At 38.7% G+C, this 27,990-nt stretch overlaps 1 protein-coding gene across 7 annotated transcripts; it reads right to left on the bottom strand.

The window, feature by feature from the left end:
* LOC118215379 (membrane-spanning 4-domains subfamily A member 4A-like) lies at positions 1-26,000 on the bottom strand. 7 transcript variants are annotated; one of them, XM_035396127.1, is made up of 8 exons: positions 25,818-26,000; positions 23,748-23,911; positions 23,432-23,542; positions 22,958-23,014; positions 2,248-2,403; positions 1,905-2,018; positions 697-771; positions 1-170 (listed from the first exon to the last, which is right to left on the bottom strand). In XM_035396127.1, exons 1-8 carry the CDS (start codon positions 25,912-25,914, stop codon positions 87-89), a joined length of 858 nt encoding a protein of 285 aa, XP_035252018.1. In that variant the 5' UTR covers positions 25,915-26,000; the 3' UTR covers positions 1-86. The 7 variants fall into 7 exon arrangements, with proteins under 7 accessions (XP_035252018.1, XP_035252009.1, XP_035252055.1 ...); XM_035396118.1 differs by lacking the exon at positions 2,248-2,403 and adding an exon at positions 18,715-18,876 and having other exon boundaries at positions 25,818-25,988; XM_035396164.1 differs by lacking the exons at positions 22,958-23,014; positions 23,432-23,542; positions 23,748-23,911; positions 25,818-26,000 and adding exons at positions 6,427-6,483; positions 6,923-7,033; positions 7,252-7,415; positions 14,755-15,282.
* Positions 26,001-27,990: the final 1,990 nt, after the last annotated feature.

The raw sequence follows: 27,990 nt of genomic DNA, 5'->3' as shown, positions 1-27,990 counted from the left end.
AAATCCGAATATTATTTATTGTCTTGAAGGTCTTGTAGGATTGAAAGAGAGACAAACATCTATACAAACATGCCCACTGATCTCTTTCAAGGAAGTTCATCATATATAGGAGGCATCTCTGTTTGCATGCTGCCCATCGCAGTTTGGTCCAAAATGGGTGAAATTGTCATCTTTAGAAAGGAAAAAGCGAAGGAAAGAAAAAGGTTAATAAAGAAATATCACTTTACACTAATGCCAGCAGGAAGTGTTTCTGCACGACAGCAGTTTGAGTTCAGCAGTGGAGAGGACATACCTGACTGATACAGTACATTGTACATTCAGTCTGTATTTAGTATTTAGTCTTGAGTCTGTATATTTTTTTAAATGTAGGTTGACTGTTAACTTAGGTTTCCATCCAACAAGAGACCAGAAAATGAAATCAACCATCTTGCTGCCAACCTTTAACTTTGCTGTAACTTTAGCATAATTTTATACTGAAACACTATCTCTGTATTTTTCAAGCATCACCATTATATGCACATCAGCACATCTAGATATTATGTGAAATGCTTGGGGAAAACACCCAGAGGAAGAGCAGTAGAATAGTCTTAAACCGAGGATAAAACAAGATAAAAACTGAAAAGGCCAATCACCCAAACATGAGTTGTGAGATCCATTATCTGTAGTATACAGGTAGTGAGATAACAGGATTATTACCTGATAAGTATTTGGTGTTGAGATGAGATTTTCTGATGTGACTTGACTGTTTGTGGCTGGTATATATACCACTTGCTATAATAAAAATGAAAAAACATTGATTTTCTGTCATGGTTCTGTGTTTCTGTCTCTGTTTTTCCCTGTTGGGCCGCCAGATGGCGGCACTTCTGTTTTGTGTGCTGCTCGTTCCCCTGTTGGTTAATTGTTTTATTGTTTTCAATTATTTTATTATTGTCTCGTTATTCAATCATCGTCCCCACCTGCCTCTCGTTTTCCCTTCCCTCTGGTTTGATTGTTCTTTGAGTTCACCTGTGTCTTGTTACCACTGTCTATTTAAGTTCTTTGTCCCCTTGATTCGGGTGCTGGTTCCTTGTGTTTGTTTCCAATTTGTGCTTGTTCCTGACCTGTATGTATCTTCTTGCGTTTCTTTTATGTGTTTGCCTGTGTGTTCCGCATGCCTGTACCCTGCCTGCCTGTGTTTTTTTGATCTTAAGAATTTTTTTGAGTTTGTTGTTTTTCCCTTCGTAGCCTTATCTGTTCCCTGTTTGTTTGCCTTATTTTGTTGGAGTAAAGTCCTTGTTTGTATCTATCCTTTTGAGTTTCGTGTGTGTTTTCACTCTGCACCTGGGTCCTAACCCCCCTGAACCGTGACATTTTCATCAATAAATTTTCAAAATTAATAGAGTACTTGGCAGCTGCAAAAGAAATGTGATGCTCTCTACTTAGATGAAGCTCACAATAGCAATGTCATACACTTCAGAATTAAGCTATAGGTAGTTGATGCATGGACATCACAATCCAGGAGTATGTGCTGCCAACCACTGTTGCCCTTTATTGATAATATCTTTCTCAGAGTTCGATGTGACATCACTTTAGACACGGTTACTCATGAAACACCAGCAAGCAGAGCTTTCGGCAAACATACCCCAACAATCACCACTCTTTCATAATCACTGAGGTGCCCAGCATTTTTGTACATGATCCTGAAACTGCTGGGATGTTAACTGTTTTATCAACTCAAGGCACACATGCGGAAATAATACGTAGACACCTGCTTTCAATATACGTTGTGATTCCCATTTATCCATTTTTTTAGCCACTAACTATTTTCATTCTTGCAGTTGTAATGGTTATCTGGACCCATCATTCAACAGACTGATGCAGCACTCTGCTGAACAAGGCAGCTCAGATTGTAATGTAGATCTCACCTCTGTGGAGCAGTCACACACTGCTCTGCAGGCGAATGCTGACACACAGATGGAGATGATGAACTCCAGGATGGAGAAAACCAGCAGCACTCCTGTCATCCCTTGTGACCTGGTCTGTGAAAAGAGAAATGGAGAACAGATCAGTGGCAGACAATCATTCATTCCTACATTTAGCTACATTCTGCAGATTTGGACTTGTGCATCTTTATTTGTTTTGCTTACAGAGCCCGTGTGGTCACCAGTGAGTTTAGTTACAAGTCAGAAAGATTCCCTCCTAATATCCAGACTATCCAGAAACGCATACTTAGATCATGTTAAAAATAAAAAAATGTGACTGTTTTACCTGAAGCGCACATCGAGTGTCGTCGTAGTAGGCAAATGACTTCTCAATGCCATAGCAGTCATATCTCATCATAATAACAATGAGCAGAGAGAAAAGGATTATTGCAATGCCAGCAGTGATGGTGCTGATGATATTCATCCCAAGCGCTCCTCTCACCTGCAGAAAAGGCTGTGATTTAATATAATGCTTATATATAGTATATATAATGATTGATATACACACAATATAACCGAAATATCCGGACACCCCTTGGTCTGGGGCTCTTTTTCATGGTTTCGGCTAGGCCCCTTAGTTCCAGTGAAGGCAAATCTTAATGCTACAGCATACAATCACATTCTAGATGATTCTGTGCTTCCCCAACAGTTTCGCGCTCAAAAGAATAATTGTATATTTGGTCGCCTAAAGTTGTCTTTCAAATAAATTATTGTAGTGAAGTAACGTCTGGACTGCGGCTGTGCTGCCAAGAGGGCGGCTTCACTCAATTAGGAGCTAATGACTCTCACCTGCGTGTGCTGTTGTGGACTCTGGCAAGTCTTTAAATAGAAGGCAGAGCCAGGCGCACGGGGTTGCGGGGGTCATATTCTTGTGTTTGCGACCTGTGTGCAGCAGACTTTCGACATACAGCCTTCGCCAATTGTTCTGGCCACACTGCTTGCGTGATGTGACACAGTGGACCAAACTGGTGTCGCCTCTTCCAGTGTTGGCCGGCACTCAAGCTCAGACCCCGAGGAGGGGTCTTGTCAACAGTGGCAGGGAAGTTTTAATCTGTTTAATTGTGTCTTTTTGTCCCGGGTATTTTACTTGTGCCTTTAATAAGTGGCAGTGCGGGAGGGAAGCTGCATGGGTCGGTCGGTGGTTGGGAAGAGAGTACTAGGCTAGCCTACCGATTATTTCCGACAGTGGGGTGGTAGCCTACTATAACAAGATTGTAGTGTGCATTCTCACATAATATTCTCACTTTGCTACGTGTGCCTATGATTACCATTCTTACAAGTTTAACAGTGCACTTGGCTGTGCGTAGCGACTGTAAATTGCTCCGTACCGTAGCCTATCCGGGCCACCCGGTGGGGTTTTCCCCCCGATTTGCCCTTGACAAACAATAAATAAAGCCTATTATATTTTTCCATATTCCGTGGAGTGTGTTCTCAACTTCCTATATATCTGGACCTTACCGGTAAAAAGGTGATGGCAGCCTACAAATTATTTCTGGTCCCTTCTAGTAGGGTTCATTACAATATAATGATTTACATATTTCAACAGATGGAGCTCTATATTGGGATGGCAGGTATGCCGTCCTGCCAAGTTATGCCTTGGCAAGGCAGCATGCTTGGTATGGCAGGTATGCCATCCCGCAAAGTTACGTCTTGGCGGGGTGGCATGCCCCATACCTATACAGCACCAAGAGTTTGGCACTTTTCAGGGTTTCCTACAGAAATAACCGCAATGACCACAGACTCTCAGCCTTTAAAAACATTCATTTCTACCTTCTGACCCCATTTCAACAGACAGAACTCACAAAAAGATTCACACATCCATACAATAACGCTCCAAATTTAGGGGATTTAGTGTTTTTTCCTTCTTCTTCTTTTTCTTCTTCCTGTCTCATTACGTCATCAATGTCCAAGACCACAAATGATATGTCTCCCCATTGGACATTTAAGGTACATTTAAAACACCGGATGCACACACAAGATGACATATATAGAAGTGCACTCATTTAAAACTGCTAAATTTAGCCATTCCTACATCTCTATCAGTGGTGGCACACTGAGTGGCACTTTTGCATGTGTGAAAGGAAAGGTTCGCATCTTCCCACGGACTCATGAAAACCTTTCACTCATTACACTGCCTTGCTAGGTCACTCAAAATAACACATTAAAACTTTTGCTTTTGCATCTTTATCATCTCTGCGGGAAACACATTTATATTTCTGAAATACACATAAAATACATCCACACTTTAGACGGGTCTGCTTTCGGCATTTTAACTGAGTTTAACGTTAGCTACCTTGCTAACAACATGACAGACCGACTGTATTAGTAGTGCAGACGGCTGTTCAAATTTATGAGCACCAAAATCAGGCAACGTTACTGGTCATACAGAAACTGGCGCAGGATAATGACTTCTTCACAGCAGGTATGTCACAGGGGACAGTGGCTGCAGCCAATGTTATGAAGAACGGTAGGACTAACTACTAGTCAATTATTAGTCAAAAGTCCTTTTAAGATATCTACGAAGAAGTTATAGATATCTTGAAACGATATTATTTGGGAGATATCTTCAATTATCATTCTGTCTAGTTGGAATACATTTATAGATATCTTCTATTATCATTTTGACTAGTCAAAATGCTGTTGTAGATATCAAAAACTGGCTCCGTGTACGCATTCCACATGCTACAAACGCAGCGACCACCATGTCAGACCAACTTGAACCAGAGTCAAGCATCTTTTTTTAAGGTTTTCAATGCTGCGGCCCGTGTGAGAAATGAAATGTTAACTTTACTTTTTTAAAACAAGACGAACTGTTTCGCCCCATCTCTTTCTACTTTGTGGCATTTTCTTACTTTTTTTTAGAGAACAGCAACCGCCATTTCTTAAACCATAATTGATCACATCAGGTTTGCAAAACATTACATTTACAAAATATTTATATATGGCAGACGCTTTTAACCAAAGCAACATGCAATAAGTGTATACCGAAGGTCGTTGGAAAAACTACAGCACATAGGTCCGACAAGGTCCAATTCTCATAAAGTATCAGTACCCCGAGCCATGAACTTAGCTCGTTCAAACAGTAAGCATAAAGACCAATATCTATTGCGAGGCCTTGCATCACAATCACGTCAGGCACAGCAGATTTGTATACCATTTGTATAAATACAGAATGTGTACTTCAGAGAACTTGTGCTGGAAAACATTAGGGAAACTGACTACAGTTGAAAAGCTGTCATGAGAAACTGATGTAATTGACCAAATTTGATTGACCACATTCTTTTCAGATGGTAAGATGAAAACACAGGGCCAAGTTACATTAAATAATTAGGAAACATTGGGCAGCATTGCTTTGGATTAGAATTTGGATTTGGATTTGTGCGAGGTAAAATAGGCACTATTGTTTGTTGTAACTTGGCCTCATTTTAATATCAGTACGTTTAATGGCAGGCCTAGATTTTGCATGTTTTAATTAATGACTTATAGACAGTGCTTTGTATGCCTGAGTAACTTGGTATTTTTGTATGTTGAAAACATGTTTTTGTTGAGATTCTGGTTCACCTTGCACAGCAAGAGGACTAAACAAACAGGGCTCAAATTCCTATTCACATAAATACACATGAAATGTAACATTAAATGTGCATGTTTCTGGTCTGAAACAACACACACATACACCCATAAGATGTCACAACTGGAAGTTTAGAATTGTCTGTCAGTGAGGTTGGTGTGACTGTGCTCTTAGGATTGATGTGTTTGAGGACAACTTGTGTCGATAACATCACAGTATATTCCATGACCACTTCCAAAAATAAATACACTGCCTGGCCAAAAAAAAAAGTCACCGTTTAGATTTTATTGGACAGTGCCCACTGTACAAGCCTCTGGAGGCAGTGTTATGATCTGGGGTTGCTTCAATTGGTCAGGGCTAGGCTCAGCAACGTTATGCGGCAATAAAATGAAGTCAACTGAGTACCTGAATGTACTGAATGACCAAGTTATCCCAAAAATGGATTTTTCTTCCCTGACGGCACGGGCACATTCCAGGACGACAGTGCTAAGATTCATCGGGCTCAAATTGTGAAAGAGTGATCTGGGAGCATGAGGAATCATTTTCACAAATGAATTGACCACCACACAGTCCTGACCTTAACCATTGAAAGTCTTTGGGATGTGCTGGAGAAGACTTTACGGATTGGTTCGACTCTCCCGTCGTCTATACAAGATAATGCAATTCTGGATGGAAATAAGTGTTGTGATGTTGCATAAGGTTGTCGAAACAATGCCATGATGAATGTGCACCGTAATCAAAGCTAAAGGCGGTCCAACGAAATATTAGAGCGTGCGATTGTTTTTATGGCCTGGCAGTGTATTTACAGGCAGCTGCTCTGGAAATGATAAATCAGAGCTACTGAAATCTGTCAGTAAATATCTGAATGGTCACATCCAGTCAGTGATCAGAACTCACCAGGCATTTGTTGAGTTTGTTGTTAGCAGCAACACTCAGAGCTCCTGAGGAAATGTACTGAGGGGGGATAAAAAAAAGGTAAATTAACTCATTTGAGTTTGGAACTTTGTATTTTCAGCCCTCAAATTCACCCAATACTCCAGTAAGCATATTTGAAAAAGAAAGTTTCAGTAAAGAAAGACACTACTAACAGCAAAATACTATATTCTTTTCATGTTTTAGTATGCATTTTAATCCAGTCACAGTTTCTAAACCCTGGATTAAATTGGCATTCAATCCAGACATAAAGTGAAATATTGCACCTAAATCATGCTGAAATCAAATTTTCACCCGATCAATGACACACCTGGGACTGAAGCACAATCATCTAATAGAGGATCAGTGTTTTGTCCACATCGTTTATACCTAATAACCCAATTCAGTTCAGCAAAGATATTTTAAGCAGCAGGATTGATTGAATGAATGAATGAATGAATGAATGAATGAATGAACTTACAATAAGTCCTCCACAGAAAAAAAGCAACATGAAAAAACCAAACATTTGACCAGAGATGACCATTGCGATGCCAAATACTATGTTCAGCACTCCAATCATTATTTGCACTGTCTGTAAAAACAAAAAAACAACAAAAATGTTACCAGTTTCTGTCTATGCTTGGATAATTGCAAGGCACTGAATTTTACAGCAGTGTGTCCTAATGTCAATGTCTTTCTTACAGAGCCTTTCCACTGACAGTCTGGGATTGCTGCAGCAATGACTTTGCTTGCAGGTCCCTCTCCAGAGGGAGAGAATGGTAAAATGCAAGAGTAGAGCAATTATCTTACCCCCAGTGCCTTTGGATCTCCTTTCAGAAACTTTCCCAACTCAGAGAAAACATGTGGGGTAGTGCAGAAAGCTGGTGCAGTAGGACCACTTTGCTGAGGGTACATTGGGGTGAAGACCACAAATTCACTCTGTGTTGAGCTGGCCATTTTACAAGCAGTGCCCTCTGTGGGAAGAGGTGGATAAAGGAAGTGGAGGTACAGTTTTACATTACATGATTACACCCATGATTATGTTCTTCTTTTCTTCTTCTTTTTTTCTGCCTGATTACATCATCAATGCTCCTAGACCACAAATAATATGTCTCTCCATTGGACATTTAAGGTACATCAGCTAATAAAAACATTGGATGCACATGCAAAATGACATATATATATAGAAGTGCCCTTTGATGTCATTTCACCAAGTAGTGTGTCTGCCTGTGATACTTTTGTCTGACTGACAGACTAGGTTCAACCTCGCGTTCAGTTGACCACTCTGTTTTCAGATTTCGCAACACCGTAAACATTCTTGCCCGAAGTTACCGGCTCATGATACAGAATTTTGAACTCGGCAATTAGATGTTTCATGTCGAAGTGCACCATGGGAGTCGTAGTTAACCTATAAATCTCCACACACATTTGCAAATTGCCAGACGCATTTGCAGATCTCTGCCACGGCAGAAATGTAGCAAAAATCACGTGTAAAAAGACAGCCAATTGAGAGGCCCGCTTGAGTTTTAACTGATGATATAGACATTAACAGATCTATGTACGCATTTACAGATCTGTGTACGCATTTACAGATTTATGTACGCATTTACAGAATGTGTACACATTTACAGATCTGTATACGCATTTACAGATTTATTTACACATTTACAGATCTGTGCACGCATTTACAGATTTATGTACGCATTTACAGATTTATGTACGCATTTACAGATCTGTGCACGCATTTACAGATCTGTATACGCATTAACAGATTTATGTACACATTTACAGATCTGTGTATGCATTTACAGATTTATTTACAGATTTATGTACGCATTTACAGATCTGTGTACGCATTTACAGATTTATGTATGCATTTACAGAATGTGTACACATTTATAGATCTGTGTACGCATTTACAGATCTGTATACGCATTTACAGATTTATGTACACATTTACAGATCTGTGCACACATTTACAGATCTGTATACGCATTAACAGATTTATGTACACATTTACAGATCTGTGTATGCATTTACAGATTTATTTACAGATTTATGTACACATTTACAGATCTGTGTACGCATTTACAGATTTATGTATGCATTTACAGAATGTGTACACATTTACAGATCTGTGTACGCATTTACAGATCTGTATACGCATTTACAGATTTATGTACACATTTACAGATCTGTGCACACATTTACAGATCTGTATACGCATTTACAGATTTATGAATGCATTTACAGATCTGTGCACGCATTTACAGATCTGTATACGCATTTACAGATTTATGTACACATTTACAGATCTGTGTATGCATTTACAGATTTATTTACAGATCTGTGTACACATTTAAAGATCTGTGTACGTATTTAAAGATTTATGTAAACATTTGCAAATAATTCTGCTACAATAATAGCCCCATGGTAGTGTAACCACAAAAAAAAGACAAAAACGTTGGACAGTGGCTGCACACAATGTTATTTAGAACGGTAGGACTAACTAATTAACTTGCACACACATCACATATAGGCTACTTCATCACGTGCAACATGTCGACAATCTTATTAAGCAAATCCAACTATTTATTTCTTCAGACTACTTCATAATACTGCGTACAACCACTTGCCAACATTTTCTGTGTGTGTGTGTGTGTGTGCGCGTGTGTGTGTGTGTACTACAGTTCTATATGTTGGCTAGTGTTGGGCAGAGCTACTAGCTTAATTAGCCTATGTTTTCTATTACCATGTGTGTACTTTCTATTTCTAAAGCAAGCTACAATTGTAGGCTAGCTGTATTGGCATAAAAGTATGTTTGTTACACCAGCATCATTTATTGACTCAGAAAATCCCAGTTTACATTTAAAACCCCATTGTCCATCGGATATTGAAAGAAAAACCTAAAATGGACCATTCAGACCAAAAAGGGCAGGTGCCTCCCCTGCACCCCATTTATGAATTAAATAGTAAATATAAATGTATATTATGCTCTGGTTATGCCACTTTCACATAGCTAATGTCGGCTACGCTAGGAAGAAAATGTTTTCTAAAGTAGATACTGTCAGAGATAATATGCGCGCCATGGAAGCTGCAGCCATACCTTTCATCCTCATCAACAAAATCAAACCTTTAAAATTACGCCCAGTTGAGTCTTCTTCATCATTATAATAAAAAAAAACAAATTCTCAAAATAATACACAAAATAGTGTCCACAAACCAAACGTCAAATTGAAAACAATTTCTTAGGTGTAAGCTTCTTGCTGTTAAAATTACCACAGAAACCTCACAGTAAACAGTTTGGACGCAGCCATAGACCCTCCTCTTCCAGCAAAACTTAGTTTCAGACCACAATGATTTCCAATGATTTTTCAATGAAAATTCAATTCACTTCAATATTTGACTGATTTTCATTGTTCCCATTCAGTAAATACAGATCAATAGTGACTGGTTGGGTCCCCCTCTGCACACATGGATATTAAATACAGTATTTTACAATATGTACAATGTCCAACTGTTTTGTGGACTGGCTTGTTTAGGAGAAACAATTTATTTTGAAGTTCATTGATGAAAATAAAAACTATGTAACATACTGGTGAAATTTCAATATCTTTCATTAGTAACTTAACTTTGTAAATTCAGTGAAATGATAGGACCTTATTCCACTCAGCTCCGCATAACTTCAACTAATAATGCTCCACATAACTTCAACTAATAAAGAAAAATAACATCAGCAAGACAAAAAATGTAGCCATAAAATCCAGAAATAAATGCAAAAAGAAAACTTCCAATTCACTGGGCTTTAATACAAGGCAGAGGGAAAGAATGAAAGAAAAAAAACAGCAGAATACTTTCCAGCCAAGAACTGGGTCAAGAGTTCAAATCTAATAACGGAACACTCCTAACTGAAAAATGATAATGGAAAAGTTCTAGCCAATAGTGGCTACATTTGACATCGAGTATATATGTCAGGCAGTGACAACATATCACATTTGCCATGGCCATTCTTTTTAAAGGTAAGTAACTTTCTTTTATAGGTGCACACATTAGCAAATAAAAGCCTTATTTGTACATATAACTTTTAAAGAGTTTCCATTGAATTGATTTCAGTGCTGATTGCAAACATGCATATAAATGAATTCAATTCACGTCTTTTAATTTTCATTTGATTGGCTAGATTTGCTTGTGACACATAAACCAATCTATTCATTGACAATTTCAATAACTCATTTACGCCCCCAGATCATTAAAAACGTGAGAAGTTCAGTCAGCTTACATAAGCATTTGGGAACTATGCATAACCTAAAAAGTATAAATGCTTTTACTTCCCCAGTATTTCCCCACTCCAGTCATTTGCTCCACTCCAAGTCCTAAACTGAGCAGTTTGCATGGATTAATTAGAAAACAATCCGAAATTAATAACTGTGTACATTGACACTATTATTTACACATCAAAAAAAGGGAACACCCAATAACTTGCACATTTGAGCTGGAAACGGCTCAAACAACTCCTCATCGGGATATTGACCAGACTGCCACTAAATACTAGAAACAAATACAGTAACCCCCCACCCCCCACCCCCCATTTATTAATTAAATAGTATATATAAATATATATTATGCACTCGTTATGTCACTTTTACACAGCTAATCCTGGCTACAATACGATTTTATTTTTACAAGACAAAAAGCAGAAAAACCGTCTTTTGACACGTTGCAACTAATATTATAAAAGCTACCATTTGTCTGGAGGCATAGTGTAGTCCAAACAAACGAATACCATAGAATGTTAAAATTATAACATTTAGGCGTACAAAAAAGCATAAAATTTGGAATTCAGACTGCCATCGGGAAGAAAATGTTTTCTAAAGTAGATACTGTCAGAGATAATACGCACGCCATGAAAGTTGCAGTCATACCTTTCATCCTCATCAACAAAATCAAACCTTTAAATTACGCCCAGTTGAGTCGTCTTCGTCATTATAATACAAAAACAACTTCTCAAAATAATACACGCAATAGTGTTCACACACCAAATGTCAAACTGAAAACAATGTCTGAAGAGTAAGCTTCTTACCTTCCACAAACAAACCTAGAAATGTTTAAGGTGTAACTCTCTTACTGCTAAAATGAGCACAGAAATCGCACAGTAAACATTGTGGACGCAACCACAGACCCTCCCTTCCAGCAAAACTTAGTTTCCGACCACCATGATTTCCTCTCTATTGTCAGTCACATGGTATCTTGTGGGAGAACGCAAAGTGAACGTGCTGTTCAAGACAGTAGCCACATAAGACGTTGATATTCTTTATTTGAAGAAATACACCCAAACAACATTATTGGCACTACTAGTTACGCTCATTGTTGAAAACCATAGTTTAAAAAAGCTGTTAAATAGTTGCTCTTTGTCCTTTCGACTACCAGATGCCACTATCCTGCGCTGTGTATAAAAGCTTTGAGTAATGAATCCTTTTTCCATACAGTTCAGAGGAACGGTTCAATGCTCTAGACAGCTTCGCTTTGCCATCACTACATGATGCTATCGAGTCAGCATGTACCAAAATCTCTAAGGAATATTTCCTGTTGAATTCATGCCACAAAGAAGTCAAGCTGTTCTGGAGGGAGAAGGGGGTCCTACCTGGTGCCAGATAGATGTGCGTAATAAAGCAGCCACTGCATATATGTACGCTAGCACACTTAGAGACTACAGCTCACAAATCACAACCAAAGGAAGAGTACATAGTTCAGACAAAACTGAGAAAATTCACACAACCAAAAAAATACATAAATAAATAAATGGCTGAACCATTCCTTGTATCAAGAGCTTGTCAGAGCTAAAAGATAGATTTAGATATTTTAAAAAAAGACCTTTAAGAAGTCTCAAGAGGTTATGTTTTCATAGTCTTAAACTTTTTCACCTTTGCTACACCCTCCACCCCCCCCCCCTCTTCAGACACCCACCACCACACCAAAAGATCAAATCCACAGGAAACACTGGTATGTATTTTGAGGAGTAGGCACCGGCACGTATTTTGGTCCAGTTCAAACACTGGTTAACACTATGGTATTTTTGAAATGTTTGAAGCTTCACTACCTGCCTTTTCGTAGTCTTTCGGTCGCTGAAGAAAAAAAAGAAAGGAAGCACCTCAGAAAGGAGCAAGCACGGAGTGCGCGGCCTAGGCTCTTTTTGAAAATAAATATGTGGACGCGACAGTATGGATTTGAAAGCGCATTTAGGCAGAAATATTTATAAAGTTTAACGTTTTAAATTTATGAATTTAATATATAGGCCATATACAGTATATATATAATTTTTTATTTTATAATTTTTTATTTTATAATTTTTTATTTCATTTTAATTATTATTTTTTATTATGGTGTGGCGGCAAGGATTTTGCCATGGTGCCACGCCACGGCAATACCTTACCAGTGGAAATGTTGGAATGTGCAAATAGTTTGGATTAAAGATGAAATTAAATCAAATAAAAACTGCTTTATTTATTTTGCTTAAAAATTTAAATAACTTCAATATATGACTGATTTCGATTGTTCCCATTCAGTGAATACAGATCAATAGTGACTGGTTGGCTCCCCCCTGCACACATTGATATTTAATACAGTATTTTACAATAATGTCTAACTGTTTTGTGGAGTGGCTTGCTTAGGAGAAACAATTCATTTTTCAGTTCATTGATGAAAATAAAAAGTATATAACATACTAGTCACATTTCAGTATCTTTCATTGATAACTTAAGTTTGTAAATCCACTGAAATGATAGGACCTTATTCTACTTAACTGTACATAACTCCAGCTAATAATGCTAAGAAAACTATCATCAGCAAGATGAAAAATATACCCATAAAATCTAGAAACAAATGAAAAAACAAACAAAAAGAAAACACCCAATTCACTGGGCTTTAGTAAAAGGCAGAGGAAAAGAAACAAAAAAAAAAAAAAAAAAACAGCAGAATACTTTCCAGCTAAGAATTGGGTCAGGAGATTACTCCCCCGCCCCCCCCCCCCCCCCCCCCCCCCCACCCCCCCCCACCCCCCCCACCCCCCCGGAGTACCGGAAGACTCCTAACTGAGAAATGATAATGGCAAAGTTCTAGCCAATACTGGCAACATTTCACATTGAGTGAGCAGTAACAACATATTGCATTTGTCACAAGCATTCGTTTCAAGCATAAGTAACTTTCATTTTTATGGGTGGACACATAACCAAATAAAAGCCTGATTTGTACATATAACTTTTAAAGAGTTTCCATTGAATTGATGCCAATGCTGATTGAAAACATACGTATGAATGAATTCAATTCACACAGCTTTTTTGGGATAGGAGTGCTTTCTACCCCACTTAGATTGCTAGTTCCATTCGTTTGATGGGCCAGATTTGCTTGTGACACATAAACCAATCTATTCATTGACCATTTCAATGACAGAGAGACCTCATTGACTCCCCCAGATCATTAAAAAACATATAAAAAGTTCAGTTAGCTTACATAAGCATTTGGGTACTATGTATTACCTAAAAATGATAAATGCTTTTACTTCTTTTTATTGAGAGTATTTCCCCACTCCAGTCATTTGCTCCACTCCAAGTCCTAAACTGAGCAGTTTGCATGGATTAATCAGAATACAATCCGAAATGAAAAACTGTGCATTGACACTATTATTGACACATCAAAAAAGGGAACACCCAATAACTTGCACATTTGAGCTGGAAACGGATCAAACAACTCCTCATCAGGATATTGACCGGACTGCCACTAAATACTAGAAAAGAAATACGGTAACCTCCCCCCCCCCCATTTATTAATTAAATAGTAATTATAAATATATATTATGCACTGGTTATGTCACTTTTACACAGCTAATGCCAGCTACACTAGGATTCTTTTTTACAAGACAAAATGCAGAAAAACTGTTTTTGGACACGTTGCAACTAATATTATAAAAGCTATAAAAGCTACCATTTGCCTGGAGGCGTTGTGTAGTCCAAATAAACAAATACCACAGAATGTAAAAATTATAATATTTAGGAATACAAAAAAGGCGACAAATTTGGAATTCAGACTGCCGTTGGGAAGAAAATGTTTTCTAAAGTAGATACTTTCAGAGATAATATGCGCACCATGAAAGTTGCAGTCATACCTTTCGCCCTCATCAATAAAATCAAACTTTTTAATTATGCTGAGTTGAGTCTTCTTCATCATTATAATACAAAATCAACTTCTCAAAATAATACACACAATAGTGTCCACAAACCAAACGTCAAACTGAAAACAATGTGCAAGGAGTAAGCTTACCTTTCACAAACGAGCCTAGAAATGTTTCAGGTGTAAGCTTCTCACTGCTAAAATGAGCACAGAAACCACACAGTAAACGTTGTGGACGTAGCCATAGACCCTCCTCTTCCAGCAAAACTTAGTTTCAGACCACCATGATTTCCTGTCTATTGTCAGTCACATGGTATGTTGTGGGAGACGACAAAATGTGCATGCTGTTCAAGACTGTGCCCCTCTTAGACAAATCAGGTCGCTCTGTCCAGAAAACAATGCGAGTGAATAGCCTAATTAGAGATTTAGAGATTTCACTCACACACACACACACATAAACACACACACAGATTCACTACCCAATTCATGAAGCACTGTCAACCCCACAACCACCACTAAGCAATAGTATCTTGATTCCGAATTAAAATACAAAGCCTGCATAATCCTTGCCTGTTAAATAATAGGCAAATGGCAAAGCAAAATATGAACAACCCCATGTGAGTTTCAGTCAGCAGGTTAACTATCAAATATGAGATGTAGCCACATAAGACGTTGATATTCTTTATTTGAGCGAATGGAGATGATGAACTCCAGGTTGGAGAAAACCAACAACAGGGAAACAGAACAGATCAGTAGCAGTCAATCACTCACTCCTACATTTGCATTCTGCAGACTTGGACTTTTGCATAATAAACACTTAAGACTTGTTAAAATATTTTCTGTATGATTGTCAGTAGCTAAATCTTTATTTCATTTATGGAACCCATGTGATCAAGAATGAGTTCAATTACAAGTTAGAAGGGTTATCTCCTAATGACATCAGCTGAGTCATAGTCATATAACACATTAAGTTGTTGGATGTCCAGACTATTCAGATACACCTACTTAGATCATGTTAAAAAATAAACAATGTGACTGTTTTACCTCAAGAATATGCCAAAGCCTTTGGCAAGAGTAGGAGGCATATGAATTGAGAACAGGATTATCGCAAGGCCAGCAGTTATGCTGCTGATGATATTCATTCCAAGTGCTCCTTTTACCTGCAGAAAAGGCCAGGATGTCATATAATGCACATATATCATTTTAAACAGACGGGTGACAAATTAAAGGAAAAACCACAATAAAGTGTCTAAGTAAGGTGTTGGGCCACCATGAGCCGCCAGAGCAGCTTTAATGCGCCTTAGCATAGATTCTACGTTTAGCATAGCGAAGTCTCTGGAACTCCACTGGAGGGACAGAACACCATTCTTCCAATAGAAATTCCCTCATTTAGTGTTTTGATGATAGTGGTGGAGAGTGCTGTCTAACACGTCCGTCCAAAATCTCCCATTGGTGTTCAATTAGTCTTGTGTTCCTGTAATATGCCACGATGCATTTTCCCTCAGCTTATATAACAAAACAGTTATAATTTAGAAATACAAACACTGAAATTTATTCAGTTGTGTCCTATTTCAAGAAAATCGTTTTGCAATCTGTGATTTCATAATCTTTATGAAATTAGGTTGCTGCTGGTACAGAAATCAATGCTGTTATGCTGGATACGTCGCCGCTGGCCAACAGCGTAGCAGTAGTACATAGTAAAAACACGGCCATTCAAGAGTTAGAACATTACAGACACAGGTGGTTGGCTAATGACACACCCAGCGCTGGCTCATGTGGCTCTAAAATATCTGACCTGTAACCCAAACAGCTGTTTCCTCCAAGCAGCTTTTCAGTATAGGAACAGATGTTGTGTCGAAAATACGAAAATACAAAAATACATATTAGCCACTGCAAGGAGGCCCTGCTTTATATAATTGGTAATATACATAACAAGATTTTTTGTAAAATACATGATGCCGCTGATAAAAAAAAATGTATAATGGAATGTTATGAAAGGTGATAAAGACAAAGTAGCTAATCTATGTCTGTTATTTATATGGAAAATAGGAAGATTATTTATTGTCTTGAAGGTCTTGTAGGATTGAAAGAGAGACAAACATCTATACAAACATGCCCACTGATCTCTTTCAAGGAAGGACTTCATCATATTGAGGAGGCTTCTCTGTTTGCATGCTGCCCATCACAGTTTGGCCCAAAATGGGTGAAATTGTCGTCTATAGAAAGGAAAAAGAGAAGGAAAGAAAAAGGTTAATAAAGAAAAATCACTTTACACTAATGCCAGCAGGAAGTGTTTCTGCACGACAGCAGTTCGAGTTCAGCAGTGGAGAGGACATACCTGACTGATACAGTACATTGTACATTCAGTCTGTATTTTGTATTTAGTCTTGAGTCTGCATATGTTTTTTTATGTAGCATGACTGTTAACTTAGGTTTCCATCCAAAAAGAGACCAGAAAATGAAATCAACCATTTTGCTGCCAACCTTTAACTTTGCTGTAACTTTAGAATAATTTTATACTGAAACACCATCTCTGTATTTTTCAAGCATCACCATTATATGCACATCTAGATATTATGTGAAATGCTTGGGGAAAACATCCAGAGGACGAGCAGTAGAATAGTCTTAAACCAAGGATAAAACAAGATAAAAACTGAAAAGGCCAATCACCCAAGCATAAGAGTGAGATCCATTATCTGTGGTATACAGGTAGTGAGATAACAGAGTTATTACCTGATAAGTATTTGGTGCTGTGCTGAGAAGATTTTCTGATGCAATTTGATTGCTTGTGGGTGCCATATATACCACTTGCTATAATAATAAAAAAAACATGAAAAACTTTCATCAACAAATTTTCATCATATATAGAGTACTTAAGCAGCTGCAAAAGAAGTGTGATGCTCTCTCTATTTAGATAAAGCTCACAATAGCAATGTCATACACTTCAGAATTAAGCTACAGGTAGTTGATGCATGGACATCACAATCCAGGAGTATGTGCTCCCAACCACTGTTACCCTTTATTGATAATATCTTTCTCAGAGTTCAATGTCACATCACTTTAGACACGCTTACTCATGAAACACCTGCAAGTAGAGCTTTCATCATCACTGTAGCTCCTGCCAAACATACCCCAACAAACACCTCTCTTTCATAATCACTGAGGTCCTGTCTACTGGCCTGCCCAGCATTTTTGTACATGATCCTGAAACTGCTGGGATGTTAACTGTTTTATTAACTCAAGGCATACATGCGGTAATAATACGGAGACACCTGCTTTCAATATATGTTGTGATTCCCATTTATCAATGTTTTTAGCCACTAACTGTATTTTCATTCTTGCAGTTGTAATGGTTATCTGGACCCATCATTCAACAGACCGATGCAGCACTCTGCTCAACAAGGCAGCCCAGATTGTAATGTAGATCTCACCTCTGTGGAGCAGTCACACACTGCTCTGCAGGCGAATGCTGACACACAGATGGAGATGATGAACTCCAGGATGGAGAAAACCAGCAGCACTCCTGTCATCCCCTGTGACCTGGTCTGTGAAAAGAGAAATGGAGAACAGATCAGTGGCAGACAATCATTCATTCCAACATTTAGCTACATTCTGCAGACTTGGACTTTTGCATAATAAACACTTAAGACGTGTTAAAATATTTTCAGTAAGACTGTCAGGACCTACATCTTTATTTGTTTCACTGGGGATGACATAGCTCAGGAGGTAAGAGCGTTTGTCTGGCAGTCGGAGGGTTGCCGGTTCGATCCCTCGCCCTGGGCGTGTCGAAGTGTCCCTGAGCAAGACACCTAACCCCTAATTGCTTCCAACGAGCTGATTGGTACCTTGCATGGCAGCCTTTCACCGTTGGTGTGTGAGTGTGTGTGTGTGAATGAGAGGCATCAATTGTAAAGCGCTTTGGATAAAAGCGCTATATAAATGCAGTCCATTTACTTACAGAGCCCATGTGGTCACCAGTGAGTTTAGCTACAAGTCATAAAGATTCCCTCCTAGTCTGAGTCATAATCATATATTACATTAGCTTGTTGGAAGTCCAGACTATTTAGATACGCATACTTGGATCATGTTTAAAAAAAGTGACTATTTTACCTCAAGCGTACGTTGAAGCCTTCGACAATTGTAGTAGGAATATGACTCCTCATTGTCAGAGCAGTAATATCTCATCATAATAACAAAGTCCAGAGAGAAAAGGATTATTGCAATGCCAGCAGTGATGGTGCTGATGATGTTCATCCCAAGTGCTCCTCTCACCTGCAAAAAAAAGTCGGGATTTAATATAATGCTCATTAAGTATATAGTATGTATAATGATTGATTTACACACTATATAACCAAAATATCTGGACACCCCTTAGTCTGGGGCTGTTTGTCATGGTTTGGGCTAGGCCCCTTAGTTCCAATGAAGGCAAATCTTAATGCTACAGCATAAAATCACATTCTAGATGATTCTGTGCTTCCCCAACAGTTTGGGGAAGGCCTTTTCCTGTTTCCGCATGAAAATGCCTCCAAGCACACTGCGATGTCCATATGTAAAAATGGTTGTTGAGAATGGTGTGGAAGAACTTGACTGGCCTGCACAGAGCCCTGACCTCAACCCCCTGTGAGCCAGGCCTAAGTGCCCGACCTCACTAATGCTCTTCTGGCTGAATGGAAGCAAATCTGCAATAGATGCAGCAATGCTTCAACATCTAGTACAAAGATGGGGAGTTATAACTTAAGAGGAAAGTTTAATCTAAAAAACCATTGTGTTCGTACTACTCTGAATAGTATGTGTATTTCGATTTGTGGGGTGAATTTGCGGAATGGTTTAGATATTGAACCCAAGCAAAGTATAAATATAAACCAGTTCAAGAAGATGTACAAAAAATATTTTTGAGAGGTACAGGGAGGAGGAATGAGGAAGGGGCCTTGTTTCTCTCAGGACTGAGATGCTCGTTGTTGATGATGTTTTTTTTTTCTATGTGATTGTTGGGACATGCTGGATGGGCACCTGCACGATGATTATGTATGTGTAAATTTGACAAACATTAAGGTAATTATTTAAGTTGTATATGATGAACTTGAAGGTAATTATTTATGTGTATATATGATAAACATGTTCACCATTTAAGTTATAGAAAAGGGGTAGGATCTTAAAAGTGTATACTTCTACCTACTACTTTTCGGACATGTAATATTTATTTATTTTGTTTATGGAGAATTGGCTTTACATGTTTACTGTTCATTTTATTGGTCATTCTTTTTTTTGTGTGCTTGTTTTCTTATTTATTATTTGTTACATGTTCAAAATAAAAAGAAGAGTGGAGGTTGTTATAACAGCAAAGGGTGGACACCAACTGCATATTAATTCCCATAATTTTGAATTAAATGTTGGATGTCGGCGTCCACATACTCTTGACCATGTAATGTGTGTATACATATATCTCATAAAAAACACGTTTTCAACGTACAAAAATGCCAAGTTACTCACACATACAAGACATACACCGTCTATAACTCATTCATTCAGAATGCCAAGAGTGACTTGAAAGAACTGAGGAAATATTGGGTAGCATTGCTTTGGAATACATCGTATTTCATTTCGGTGAGGCAAGATAGCCTATATTGTTTGTAGTACTGTAACTTGGCGTCATTTTGATATCAATACTTTTAATGGCAGGCATGGGTTTTGGCAGTCTGAATGAATGAGTTATAGACGGTGTATATCTTGTATGTGTGAGTAACTTGCCATTTTGGTACGTTGAAAACGTGTTTTTTATGAGATATCATTTCTTTTTGCAAAGCGTTTTATTATGAGAGTGAGAAATGCGAAGTGACCCTGTAAGAAACGGTTGTGGATTATGGCTATCCTTGTGTGAATTTGTACAGTCTGATGAGCGTGTACCGTTTAGGAGTTTCGGTGTGCAATATATGTAAAACAGTGGCTGTGACAAAGGGTGCGATGGCGTAAGTGTAAACGCATCGGAAACGCAGGTGAAATATGGCCAGTGTATGTACTCATGGATTTGACGGCCATCCAACGAGCCTTGATTGACAAAAGAATCAGCAAGCCCATAGAATTAGAGCTCCTTAGGTCGCAACTTGTGTATCCTTCTGTCCTGCTCCGTTGTCTGTTATTTCGTGGAGATGCGCTTTTAGTGTTTGTAAGGTTTATAAGGCATTTTGATGGGCTTATCTGCAGGTAGGAATCCTCTTCGCTGTTTTGCTAAGCTAGAACGGAAAACTTGATAGTGGAGAATAGGAGCAGACGCATATGTCCCAGCAGGCTTTGCATATGAGAAAATAACAGCAGTGTGAGAGAAATTAGGATTAGGAGAAATGATGAAATTGCATAGTTGAAACAATATGTTTTTAGCAGAATGGGCATGTAGGTGAAGGTTGACATGATCACAGACTATAGTGCGAAGTAAATGAAGTGACCATGAGCGAGCTTAGTTTCCTTATCGAACGGTATATATAACAGTCTGTATAAAGTATTAGTTGTTAAAGCGGAGGGTTAAGTAACGTGTGAAGTCTATTGCACTGATGTGCTTTTCTCATGTTCAGTAGTAGTTATAATTATGAGTGAGTCATGATTTTAAATGTAATGTTTCAATGGGGAGTTGTAGAAGGTACATATGTAGTAATTGTTTGTATGTGGCTAGATAGAGAACAGGGCGAGGTAACATGAATGTAGAAACGTGGCATTTGCTGATAAGAAGGTTTTGTACGGTAGCCAAGTGAAGAAATTATCTGCCTGAGGGCGAGGCGGGATTCAATCCTTGAACCGGAGGCTTACCAGTCTGTGACTTTGTTAATGCAGCACCATGACATAGCTACGCAATGCGTGAAATATCATTAGCAAACCTGTCCGTGATTTTAAAGAAGAACACAGGCCAGTAAGCACAGAAGAGCTCCCGTTGAATCCATATGGCTTTGCAATATTGTAGCCGGTTAATAACTGAACGTGCAGACGGTACGTCATAATGCAGTGTATACGTTCAGTGAACGGCGGGTAGATATGGTGCAAAAGCAATAACTGAGAAGTAGTTAGACAATTATTAGTGAGGGTAAAAGCAGGTTAAAGAAACATGTTCCTAGCTGGGCTTGAACCTAGGACCCCATGTTCCCAAAACTGTAACCTTGCCCACTAGGCCACAGGCAGACTAGCTGTTTAAACTGGAAATGTTTCAGAGTAAAAAGGTATGGGTATTTTGCGTGTGTATGCAAGTTTTTGATTGGGTTGTGTAGATGAATATTTGGTTGGTGTCGGTAAAATGTCCAATGGGGAGACATGTTGTTAGTGGGATAGGCAGCAGGAAAAATAAGCATGAGAAGAAGAAGAAGAAGGAGAGAACACAAAATCCCCTTAGTTTGGGGCTTTATTGTGTGGACATGTGAAGTTGTTTATGAAATCTGTCTGTTGAAATGGGGTCAGAATGTATAGAATTTAATGTTTTTAAGGGCTGAGTGTCTGTGGCTGTTGTGGTTATTTCTGTGGGGAACCCTGAAGAGTGCCAAACTCTCGGTGCTGTATAGGTATGGGGCATGCCCCCGCCAAGGCGTAACTTGGCAGGATGGCATACCTGCCATCCAAATAAATACAGAATGTGTACTTCAGAGAACTTCTGCTGGAAAACATTAGGGAAACTGACTACAGTTGAAAAGCTGTCATCATGAGAAACTGATGTAATTGGCCAAATTTGAATGACCATATTCTCTTCAGATTGTAAGATGAAAACACAGGGCCAAGTTACATCAAATAACTAGGAAACATTGGGTAGTATTGCTTTGGATTAGGGTTTGTTTAATTTGTGCAAGCTAAGATAGGCAGTATTGTTTGTTGTAACTTGGCCTCATTTTGATATCAGTACTTTTAATGGCAGGCCTAGATTTTGCATGTTTTAATTAATGACTTATAGACAGTGCTTTGTATGCCTGAGTAACCTAGCATTTTTGTACATTGAAAATATGTTTTTGTTGAGATTCTGGTTGACCTTGCACAGCAAGAGGACTAAACAATCAGGGCTCAAATTCCTGTTCATATAAATACACATGAAATGTAATGTCAACATCAAATATGAAAGTTTCTCGTCTGAAACAACATACACCCACACCCATAAGATGTCACAACTGGAAGTTTAGAATTGTTTGCCAGTGAAGTTGGTGTGACTGTGCTCTTAGGATTGATGTGTTTGGGGACATCTTGTGTAGATAACATCACAGCATGTTCCATGACCACTTCCCAAAATAAATATTTACAGTCAGGCGGCTCTGGAAATGATAAATCAGGGCTAATGAAATCTGTCAGTAAATATCTGAATGGTCACATCCAGTCAGTGATCAGAACTCACCAGGCATTTGTTCAGTTTGTTGTTCGCAGCAACACTCAGAGCTCCTGAGGAAATGTACTGAGGGGAGATCAAAAAAAGGGAAATGAACTCACTTGAGTTGGGAACTTTGTGTCCTCAGTCCTCAAATTCACCCACTGCTTTAGTAAGCATAGGCTATATGAAAAAGAAATATTCCGCAGAGAAAGACACTACTAACAGCGAAATAATACATTATTTGCATGTTTTAGAATGCATTTTATTCCAGTCACAATTTCTGAACCCAGGATAAAATTGGCAATTAATCCAGGCATGAAGTGTAAAATCGCACCTAAATCAAGCTGAGATCGAATTGTCACCTGATCAATGAACACCTGGGACTGAAGCACAATCATCTAATAGAGGATCAGTGTTTTGTCCACATTGTTTATACCTAATAATCCAATTCAGTTCAGCAAAAGATTTTTAAGCAGGACGATTGGTAATGGAAGAACTTACAATAAGTGCTCCCCAGAAAACAATCCCAGAGTAAACACCAATGCTGTCAGCATGGACGGCCATTACGATGCCAAATAATATGTTCAGCACTCCAATCATTATTTGCACTGTCTGTAAAAGACAAAAAACAACAAAAATGTTACCAGCTTGTGTCTGCGTTTAGACAATTGCAAGGCACTGAATTTTACAGCAGTGTGTCCTAATGTCAGTGTCTTTCTTATAGAGCTTTTCCACAGACAGTCTGGGTATTGCTGCTTGCAGGTCCCTCTCCAGAGGGAGAGAATGGCTAAATGCAAGAGTAGGACAATGATCTTACCCCCAGTGCCTTTGGATCTCCTTTCAGAAACTTTCCCAACACAGAGGAAACATGTGAGGTAGTGCAGAAAGCTGGTGCAGTAGGACCACTTTGCTGAGGGTACACCTGGGTGACGACCACAAATCCACTAGCTGCTGAGCTGGCCATTTTACAAGTAGTGCCCTCTGTGGGAAGAGGTGGATAAAGGAAGTGGAGGTATAGTTTTACATTACATGATCATCACCAAGTTTGATTTCACAAGTAATATTTACATTTGGTAATTAAAAATTGTGGTCTGTCCATTTCTCTACACATCATTGTAAATGAGGTTATACCATTTCAAAAATGTACTGAGACAGATCGAATCTTCTACTCTAATCTTCTAATCTATCTACTCTTAGTCTGACGATAGATTATCAAGGGCAGAACTGAATATTTATAATAATAATAATAATAATAATAATAATACCTCAGATTTATATAGCGCTTTTTTGAGTACTCAATGTTAACTCATTTAGTATAGCCAACATGTATTCTTGCTCGAAACCAAAACTTTGCTCTGACTTGACTGCAGAGTTGATTTTATAGACTAACAATAATTATCCAAGAAATCTGATGAAATTTTTTTTTACTTTGAAACTGGAGTGGCTACCAGAAGAGGCTTAATCTATAACCATAGCAGTGCTGCAGGAAGTGGTGTTGCTGGGCCAGCAGGGGGCAATCTTCCCTCTGCTTGAATAAACCACAATGCTCCAGTGAAGTGATGGGGACACTATGCTGTAGGAGATGCTGTCTTTTTGATGAGACGAAAAACTGATGTCCTGACTCACCGTGGTCATTAAAGATCCCATGATACTTGTAAAGAGTAAATTGCCTAAATTCTCAACTTGCCATCTAATAATTCCCTGATATAATTGGTTGAGTTCCCCCTCATCATTGTAAAGCACTTTGAGTGTCTGAAAAAGCGCAATATAAATGCAATGATTCATTCAATCATAACACTTTCAAGGTAAAAATCCTGCATAGTGTTCCTTTAACACAGGGGTGTCAAACTGAATCCCAAGGGAGCATCAATGTCTGAGGGTTTTTGAGTTTTCCTTTCAACCAGACCGCCAATTAAGGCCTTGAGAACCACGGTGTGTAGCCAACCAATGACTTGTGCCGAGAACACCCCAAAAACTAGCAGACACTGCGGCCCTCCAGGACTGGAGTTTTACACCTGTTAACAACATAGGAGATGTATTTAAGAACTATAAGATGAATTACATTTTACCCGCGCTTACCAGCAGGGAAAGCCTACCACTGACTCCGGTGGAAGGGAGTCGAAAGTAGAAATGTATTATGAACAATTCATAGTTTAATATGGCCGTCATTTAAGGGAGTCGAAAGTAGAAATGTATTATGAACAATTCATAGTTTAATATGCCCGTCATTTAAGGGTGATTTAGCCGTGTCATTCGGTTACGTATTTTGCGAGTAAGAAGATAGGCAATTTTACACGTTTACATGCTACTTCAAGGTGTTGTTAGCTATTACGTCAAAGAAATATAATGTATTTCAGAGCGAATTTCTTTGGCAGTCGCTGGCTGGATTAACATTAATTGTAAATGTTTATTACGCTCTGGTGGTTATGCCACTTTCACATAGCTGGCTAAACCAAGGATATTTTTACAAGACAAAATTATTTAAAACCGTCTTTTGACACATCTTGCACCTCTCCTTATAACATCTACCATTTCCCTAGGTGTTGTGGTGTCCAAATAAACGAATAACACAAAACATTATACATCTACATAAATAACACGACAAAATCTTAACAGTTAGGCCAACAAAAAATGAATTGTTCGGAAGCAAGACTGCCGCTGGGGACAAAATGTTATGAAACTGTCAGGGATAATGCGCATACCAAGTGGCAGTCATGGATTTCGTCTTCGTTAACAAAAGCCAACCTTACAATTACGCCCCATTACTTTAAGTGTTCATCACCGTTATAATGCAGAAACACCTTCTCAAAAATATACGCAATAGTGTAGCCTACATAAACCAAGCCTCAAATTGAAAATGTTTATGTTTAAGGAGTAAGCTTCTTACCGTTCAAATGAGCCCAGAAATTTTTAATGAGCAAGCTTCTTACTGTTAAAATCAGCCCAGGAACTACGCAGTAAATATCCAACCTGAACTCAACCATAGACCACTGAACTGTTCATTGCCTGGGACCCTAGCCATAGACCCTCCTCTTCCAGGAAAGCGTAGCTCCAGACAGATCACCCCCATAGTTCCCGTGTATTCTTGGTCGCGTGGTATCTTGTGCAAGATTACTTCCTGTGGGAGACTAAGAAATATACAACCTGTTCGCACACAGCTGATACATATGCATATCAAAGAAATCGACTCGCTCTGTCCAGAAAAAGACGCACATGAGTAATTAAACAGACATTTCACTTTTCGGGTTTCTAGTATTATTTCATTTTTACCGTGTTTTAGCTATATATGGCCCCAAACCGTTCTGTTTTGTGATAAAGGCTATTTAATCTACTTTATTTTAGATAAATGAATTACGACCTGTCGACATTACAGTGGTAGGTATTGCTACGGCATTCAGAGGTTCATGTCATCGAACGGGAAATTAAAGTAATTCCAAAGCAGCTGGTACAGCGACGGCAATGCCTCCAGGTGCACGCAAAATTTTTGAAGGGACACAATCTCACACAAGCAAAATGCGGGTGGTTTATGTGCATATTACAAATATATCTTCTTCCGTAATTTGTTTCTACTTTGTTCCTAAGAGTGACAGTATTACAGTATTACAGCGACAAGAGCGACATAGCTCAGGAGGTAAGACCGATTGTCTGGCAGTTGGAGGGTTGTCGGTTCAAACCCTGCCCTGGGCATGTCGAAGTGTCCTTGAGCAACACACCTAACCCCTAACCCCTAACTGCTCTGGCGAATGAGAGGCATCAATTGTAAAGCGCTTTGGATAAAAGCGCTATATAAATGCAGTCCATTTACCATTTACACTTCCAGCAGTAATAATAGGCCTACATGGTCAAGTGGGGAGGGGTTGGTGGGGTGGCTGGAGTGATTGTGGACAAAGAGTGACAATAAATCTGTTTCAGTGGGAACGGAACATTCCCACAAACATAAAAACACTTTAAGCAAGAGTCAGTCCAGGGTGCTAGCCTGGCTGATGCACAGACCAACGTGGTACACTGCAAATCAACACATCAGCAAAGCTATTAGGGTGCCCCTATGGTAGAAAACACACACTTAGTTTTTTGCCACAAGTGTCTTGTGACCTTTTTTGCCCAAATGCCACACCCACACGAGTGTTACTTGATCAGATCAAATTCTGATCTGGTGTGACCTTAGGGAAAAAATGAAACATGTTATTTGTACCATAGGGGTGTTACACCGAAATCTGTGACCCACTGATATCTGTGACCGCAGAGGCCGCTGTTGCACATTTTCTGCATGGGTGCTGTCGAGAGTTTTGTGAATATATCTTTAAAGTAAAAATATTAAAATACATTTATGTATTTTAACAATTTAGTTTTGTGTGTTTTCTGTCACGTATTCTGATGACAGCCATCAGAAATGGTGACCTCTGTGTTGCTGGCTCTCTGCTGATCCCAGACATGAATACCTTTGTGCAAATGAATGTGAGAGGATGACACATCACCTGAAAACATTTTGTTTGGTGTTTGACTCATTTATTGTGAAGGTACAGTGGGGTCACATATTCTGACGACTGCACACGGGTACCCAATGTGCTGGTTCATCAATTAGTGTTTATTTTTATGTTTCCTTAAAGTAAAATCTGTAAAACTGTTATTTAAATAGTATATGTGCTAGTCTTGTTTAACAGTGAAAAAACAAGTAAATGTAGGCCTATTTTACAGGAGTTTTAAGATTAGGTAATGCAAATGTCACACTGTGCATGCAGGCACAAATAAACACATTTTTAGAAACAGTTTATAGTTCATTTCATAAAATGTAGTAATAATAAAAATAAAACAGATTCTAAAACATTTTTTTAACTTAATTTATTTTATTTACTTTCTACTGACAGATACCATGCATGGGGTGGTCAGTATGACCCGCTGGCACCAACGTTGCCTCTTTCTCCATAGGAAGCAATAACAACCAGCGATTACAGGCACTGGACAGGGAGCGATGGCAATCCAATGTTTAGGAGTAGCTTACGCCGTCTACGTACACGCTCTTCTTCATGCCCGTTCTCGACAGCACACATGCTGAAATGTGC

Source organism: Anguilla anguilla, chromosome 1 (assembly GCF_013347855.1).
Source record: "Anguilla anguilla isolate fAngAng1 chromosome 1, fAngAng1.pri, whole genome shotgun sequence".
Lineage (NCBI taxonomy): Eukaryota > Metazoa > Chordata > Actinopteri > Anguilliformes > Anguillidae > Anguilla > Anguilla anguilla.
Note: the sequence above shows the minus strand (reverse complement) of the source record. Positions and strands in the feature narration are given on the sequence as shown.